Source organism: Fringilla coelebs (genome assembly GCF_963513975.1).
Source record: "Fringilla coelebs genome assembly, chromosome: 37".
Taxonomy (NCBI): domain Eukaryota; kingdom Metazoa; phylum Chordata; class Aves; order Passeriformes; family Fringillidae; genus Fringilla; species Fringilla coelebs.
The window spans coordinates 125,094-131,781 of record NC_140063.1 but is presented as its reverse complement, the minus strand read 5'-3'; the positions used below and the strand labels follow the sequence as shown (position 1 = coordinate 131,781).

Here is a 6,688-nt window from a genome sequence, read left to right as displayed (position 1 = left end):
GGATGATGATGATGATGATGATGAGGATGATTGATGATGATGACGATAACGATGATGACGATGATGATGATGGTGATGATGATTGATGATAATGATGATTGATAATGATGATGATGATGACGATGATGATGATGACGATGACAATGATGATGATGAGGATGATGATGATGACGATGATGATGACGATGATGACAATGATGACACTGAGGATGATGATTGATAATGATGATGATGATGACGATGACGATGATGATGATGATGATGATGATGATGATGATGATGATGAAGGCTCTCCCCCCCAGGCGTGGATCTGATCTCGGCCTGTGACATTCGCTTCTGCTCCCAGGACGCCTCGTTCCAGGTCAAGGTGGGACACGAGGGGACCCCGGGACCCCCTGGGTGTCCCCAAAGACCCCGGGACGCCCCCAGTGCCCCCCCCCAATGTCCCACAGTGTCCCCCCAAATGTCCCCACAGTGTCCCCCCAGTGTGCCCAGTGTCCCCTCAGTGTCCCCCCCAATGTCCCCAGTGTCCCAACAGTGTTCCCCAGTGTCCCCCCAGATGTCCCCACAGTGTCCCCCCAGTGTCCCCAGTGTCCTCAAGGTCCCCAGTGTCCCCCCAATGTCCCCAGTGTCCTCCAGTGTCCCCAGTCCCCCCAGTCCCCCCCAGTGTCCCCAATGTCCCCAATGTCCCCAGTGTCCCCAGTGTCCCCAGTGTCCCCAGTCCCCCCCAGTGTCCCCACTGTCCCCAATCCCCCCCAGTCCCCCCCAGTGTCCCCAATCCCCTCAGTGTCCCCAGTCCCCCCCCAGTGTCCCCAGTGTCCCCGCTGTCCCCAGTCCCCCCAGTCCCCCCAGTGTCCCCAGTGTCCCCAGTCCCCCCCCAGTGTCCCCAGTGTCCCCAATCCCCCCCAGTCCCCCCCAGTGTCCCCGCTGTCCCCCCAGTGTCCCCAGTGTCCCCAGTGTCCCCGCTGTCCCCAGTCCCCCCCAATGTCCCCCCAGTCCCCCCCAGTATCCCCAGTGCCCCCAGTGTCCCCGCTGTCCCCCAATCCCCCCCAGTGTCCCCCCAGTGTCCCCAATGTCCCCAGTCCCCCCCAGTCCCCCCCAGTCCCCCCCAGTGTCTCCAGTGTCCCCAATCCCCCCAGTGTCCCCAGTGTCCCCAGTGTCCCCAGTCCCCCCCAGTGTCCCCAGTGTCCCCAGTCCCCCCCAGTCCCCCCCCAGTGTACCCGCTGTCCCCAGTCCCCCCCAGTGTCCCCGCTGTCCCCCCAGTGTCCCCAGTGTCCCCAGTCCCTCCCAGTGTCCCCAGTCCCTCCCAGTGTCCCCAGTCCCCTCCCAGTGTCCCCAGTCCCTCCCAGTGTCCCCAATGTCCCCAGTCCCCCCCAATGTCCCCAGTCCCCCCCAATGTCCCCAGTCCCCCCCAGTGTCCCCAATGTCCCCAGTCCCCCCCAATGTCCCCAGTCCCCCCCAGTGTCCCCAGTGTCCCCAGTGTCCCCGCTGTCCCCACAGGAGGTGGACATGGGGCTGGCGGCCGACGTGGGGACCCTGCAGCGCCTCCCCAAAATCATCGGGAACCAGAGGTGGGTGAGGGGCACCCGGGACCCCCTGTCCCCAACAGTGTCCCCAACAGTGTCCCCAACAATGTCCCCAACAATGTCCCCAATGTCCCCAGCAATGTCCCCATGTCTCCCCCATTGTCCCCACTGCTGTCCCCATGTCCCCAGCTCTGTCCCCATGTCCCCAGCAATGTCCCCAACGCTGTCCCCGTGTCCCCAGCCATGTCCCCAGCAATGTCCCCACTGTCCCCACTGCTGTCCCCATGTCCCCAATGCTGTCCCCAACGCTGTCCCTGTGTCCCCAATGCTGTCCCTATGTCCCCAGCAATGTCCCCAATGTCCCCACTGCTGTCCCTGTGTCCCCAACGCTGTCCCCATGTCCCCAACAATGTCCCCAACGCTGTCCCCATGTCCCCAACGCTGTCCCCATGTCCCCAACGCTGTCCCCAGCAATGTCCCCAACAGTCCCCATGTCCCCACCGCTGTCCTCAGCAATGTCCCCATGTCCCCAACGCTGTCCCCATGTCCCCACTGTCCCCCCCGCTGTCCCCAATGTCCCCACCACTGTCCCCAATGTCCCCCCCGTGTCCCCAGCCTGGTGAACGAGCTGGCCTTCACCGCCCGCGTCATGAGAGCACCCGAGGCGCTGAGCTGCGGCCTGGTCAGGTGGGGGAGCCAAATTTGGGGCATTTTGGGGCGTTTTGGGGAATTTCGGGAATTTGGGGTGGATGTGGGTGGATTTGGGTGAATTTTGGGGGATTTTGGGGGGGATTTTGGTGGATTTGGGGTGGATGTGGGTGGATTTTGGTGAATTTTGGGGGATTTTGGTGAATTTGGGGTGGATTTTGGGGGGATTTTGGGTGGATTTTGGTGAATTTGGGGCATTTGGGGAGGATGTGGGTGGATTTGGGTGAATTTTGGGGGATTTCGGTGAATTTGGGGTGGATTTTGGGTCCATTTGGGTGGATTTGGGTACATTTGGGTGGATTTTGAGTACATTTGGGTCCATTTGGGTCCCTTTTGTGCTGTCCCCAGCCGTGTGCTCCCCAACAAGGCCGCCCTGCTGGAGGTGGCCCTGGGGGTGGGTTTGGGTGGATTTGGGTGGATTTTGGGTACATTTTGGTACATTTTGGTGGATTTTGGGTACATTTGGATACCTTTCCTGCTGTCCCCAGCCGTGTGCTCCCTGACAAGGCCACCCTGCTGGAGGTGGCCCTGGGGGTGGATTTTGGGTACATTTGGGCACATTTTGGTACATTTTGGGTACATTTGGATAATTTCCTGCTGTCCCCAGCCGGGTGCTCCCTGACAAGGCCGCCCTCCTGGAGGTGGCCCTGGGGGTGGATTTTGGGTACATTTGGGTGGATTTTGGGTACATTTGGATAATTTCCTGCTGTCCCCAGCCGTGTGCTCCCCGATAAGGCCGCCCTCCTGGAGGTGGCCCTGGGGGTGGATTTGGGTGAATTTTGGGTACATTTGGGTGTATTTTGGGTACATTTTGGGTACATTTGGGTGGATTTTGGGTACATTTTGGGTACATTTGGGTGGATTTCAGTCCATTTTGTGCTGTCCCCAGCTGTGTTCTCCCCGACAAGGCCGCCCTGCTGGAGGTGGCCCTGGGGGTGGATTTTGGGTACATTTTGGTGGATTTTGGGTACATTTGGATAATTTCCTGCTGTCCCCAGCCGGGTGCTCCCCGACAAGGCCACGCTCCTGGAGGTGGCCCTGGGGGTGGCCTCGGCCATCGCCGCCCGCAGCCCCGTGGCCGTGCAGGGCACCAAGATCAACCTGGTGTACGCCCGGGACCGACCCGTCAGCGAGGGGCTGCAGCACGTGGTGGGTGCCACCGACCCCGGGGACAGGGACAGCTCCTGGGGACAGGGCCACCACCCCCTGGGGACAGGGACAGCTCCTGGGGACAGGGACACCCCCTGGGGACAGGGACACCCCCTGGGGACAGGGACAGCTCCTGGGGACAGGGACACCCCCTGGGGACAGGGCCACCCCCCCGGGGACAGGGACACCTCCCCCTGGGACACTGTCACCTCCCCAAAGTGTCACCACCCCCGGGACCGGCCCGTCAGCGAGGGGCTGCAGCACGTGGTGGGTGCCACCGACCCTGGGGACACCTCCCCAAAGTGTCACCACCCCCCAGGACAGGGCCACCTCCCCAAAAACTGTCACCTCCTGGGACAGGGCCACCTCCCCAAAAAGTGTCACCTTCCCCAGGACAGGGCCACCACCCCCAGGGTCCCTGTCCCCCTGTCACTGTCCCCATGTCCCCAATGTCCCCATGTCCCCATGGCTGTCCCCAATGTCCCCAATGTCCTCAATGTCCCTCTGTCCCTGTCACTGTCCCCAATGTCCCCAGGCCACCTGGAACATGGCCATGCTGCAGACCGATGACATCCCCAATGTCCCCAGTGCCCCACTGTCCCCAATGTCCCCAGTGTCCCCAATGTCCCCAATGTCCCCACTGTCCCCAGTGTCCCTGTCACTGTCCCCAGTGTCCCTGTCACTGTCCCCACTGTCCCCAGGCCACCTGGAACATGGCCATGCTGCAGACCGATGACATCCCCAATGTCCCCAATGCCCCCAGTGTCCCCATGTCCCCAGTGCCCCGATGTCCCAATGTCCCCAATGTCCCCACTGTCCCCAATGTCACCACTGTCCCCAGTGTCCCTGTCACTGTCCCCACTGTCCCCAGGCCACCTGGAACATGGCCATGCTGCAGACCGATGACATCCCCAAGTCCGTGCAGGCGGCCCTGGACAAGAAGGGACCCGAGGACGTCCCCTTCGCCAAGCTCTGATGTCACCTCAGTGCCACCAGTGCCACCAAGGTCCTCTTCGCCAAGCTCTGATGTCACCTCAGTGCCACCAGTGCCACCAAGGTCCCCTTCGCCAAGCTCTGATGTCACCTCGGTGCCACCAACGTCCCCAAGGTCCCCAACGTCCCCTTATCCAAGCTCTGATGTCACCTCGGTGTCACCAGTGCCACCAACGTGCCGTTATCCAAGCTCTGATGTCACCCCGGTGTCACCAAGGTCCCCAATGTCCCCTTCTCCATCCACCCTGGTGTCCCCTCAGTGTCCCCTCGGTGTCCCCTCCCCATCTCCGGGGCCACCTCAGTGTCCCCAATAAACTCCTTTGTCCCCACGTGTCCTTGCCTTGTCCCTGAGTGTCCCCAGAGTGTCCCCACGGCTCTGGGGGTGTCCCCAAAGTGTCCCCATGGCTCCGGTGGTGTCCCCAAGGTGCCACCAAGGGGGTCCCCATGTCCCCCAGGTGCCACCACGGCTCTGGGGGTGTCCCCAAAGTGTCCCCACGTGTCCTTGCCTTGTCCCTGAGTGTCCCCAAGGTGCCACCACGGGGGTCCCCGTGTCCCCAAGGCGCCACCGCGGCTCTGGGGGCGGGGTTAATTAGGGAATGGAAAGGTTAATTAAGGAATGAGGGAGTTAATTAAAGAATGAGGAGGTTAATTAGGGAATGGGGGGGTTAATTAGGGTTAATTAAGGTGGGCGTGGCTTCCCCACCTTCCCAAATGAGGAAAATCCCCCCAAAAATCCCAAATTTCTTCAAATTTCACCCAAATTTTTGGGGTTTTCCCAAATTCCCAAAGTGGGGCGGGGTTAATTAAGGAATGAGGAAGTTAATTAGGGAATGGAGAGGTTAATTAGGGAATGGGGGAGTTAATTAAGGTGGGCGTGGCTTCCCTACCCTCCCAAATAAGGAAAATCCCCCCAAAAATCCCAAATTTCTTCAAATTCCACCCAAATTTTTGGGGTTTTTCCAAAATTCCCAAACTGGGACGAGGTTAATTAAAGCATGAGGGGGTTAATTAGGGAATGGGGGGGTTAATTAAGGTTAATTAAGGTGGGCGTGGTTTCCCCACCCTCCCAAATGAGGAAAATCCCCCCCAAAAATCCCAAATTTCTTCAAATTCCACCCAAATTTTTGGGTTTTTTTTCCCGCCCCGGGGTTAATTAGGGCCGGGGGGGGTTAATTAGCGGCGGGGGGGTTAATTAGGGATGATCCCGGGCCCCTGATGGGCGCTGACAGCCCGGGATAAATTTGTCCCGATAATCGGGATTAGGGGGGGAGGGGCGGCCACGGGGGGAGGGGGGGGGAGGGGGGAGGGGGGGGAGGGGCGGGAAATTCCCCCCAGGGGCCGAAAATTGGGGAAATTTTAACGGAAAAAATTCAAATTTTAAATCGAAAAATCAAGAGGGGATTTGGATTTTAAAAATCTGATTTTTTAATATTAAAAATAGAAGGGATTTTGATTTAAAAATCCGATTTTTTAATATAAAAAACGGGGGGATTTTTAAAGTAAATATCGAATTTTTAATATTGAAATACAGAGGGGGTTGGGATTTCAAAAATCCGATTTTTAAATGTTAAAATTGGAGGAGAATTGGATTTAAAATCCGATTTTTTACCCCCAAAATTTCATTTTATTCCCATTCATTCCCTTTTTTTCACCTTTTTACCCCAAAAATTCCATTTATTCTCATTTATTCCCCCTTTTTTCACCTTTTTATCCCAAAAAATTCCATTTATTCCCAATATTTCCCCTTTTTTCACTTTTTTACCCCCAAAAATTCCATTTATTCCCCTTCTTTCCCCTTTTCCCACCATTTTACCCCCCGAAATTCCCTTTATTTCCCTTTTTTCCCCTTTTTACCCCCTAAATTCCCTTTATTCCCCATTAATTCCCTATTTTTATTTTAGCCCCCCCCCCAAAAATTTCCATTTATTCTCATTATTTCCCTTTTTTTCACTCTTTACCCCCCAAAATTCCATTTTCCCCGTTATTTTCCCTTTTATTCCCCTTTTTAACCCCAAAATTCCATTTATTCTCATTTTTCCCCCCTTTTTTTCCCCTTTTTTTACCCCAATTTTCCCTCCCCGCCCCCAATTTTTATTTTTCATTTTTTATTTTAAATTTTTTTTATTTTTATTTTTATTTATTTTTTAAATTTTTAAATTTTTATTTATTTTTATTTTTTATTTTTTAATGTTTAAATTTTAAAAAATTTTATTTATTTTTATTTTTTATTTTTAAATTTTTTAAATTTTTTAATTTTTTAATTTTTAATTTTTTTTTAATGTTTAATTTTTTTAAATTATTTTTTAATGTTT

General features: G+C 55.2%; 2 protein-coding genes across 3 annotated transcripts in view; both read left to right on the top strand.

Moving 5' to 3' along the window:
• Window positions 1–327, top strand: part of HNRNPL (heterogeneous nuclear ribonucleoprotein L) — a gene marked incomplete at both ends in the record, with an annotated part of 17,947 nt that extends 17,620 nt beyond the window's left edge. The window contains 1 exon segment of the mRNA XM_084224387.1: window positions 303–327. Within this exon segment, the coding sequence (XP_084080513.1) occupies window positions 303–327 (25 nt within the window).
• ECH1 (enoyl-CoA hydratase 1) lies at window positions 256–4,707 on the top strand. Of its 2 annotated transcripts, XM_084224348.1 has the most exons (6): window positions 256–367; window positions 1,501–1,571; window positions 2,142–2,213; window positions 2,583–2,616; window positions 3,267–3,383; window positions 4,255–4,707. In XM_084224348.1, the coding sequence occupies exons 2-6, from the start codon at window positions 1,510–1,512 to the stop codon at window positions 4,357–4,359; spliced, it is 390 nt and encodes a 129-aa protein (XP_084080474.1). In that variant the 5' UTR covers window positions 256–367; window positions 1,501–1,509; the 3' UTR covers window positions 4,360–4,707. The 2 variants fall into 2 exon arrangements, with proteins under 2 accessions (XP_084080474.1, XP_084080475.1); XM_084224349.1 differs by lacking the exon at window positions 2,583–2,616 and having other exon boundaries at window positions 3,233–3,383.
• The last annotated feature ends 1,981 nt before the right edge of the window (window positions 4,708–6,688 follow it).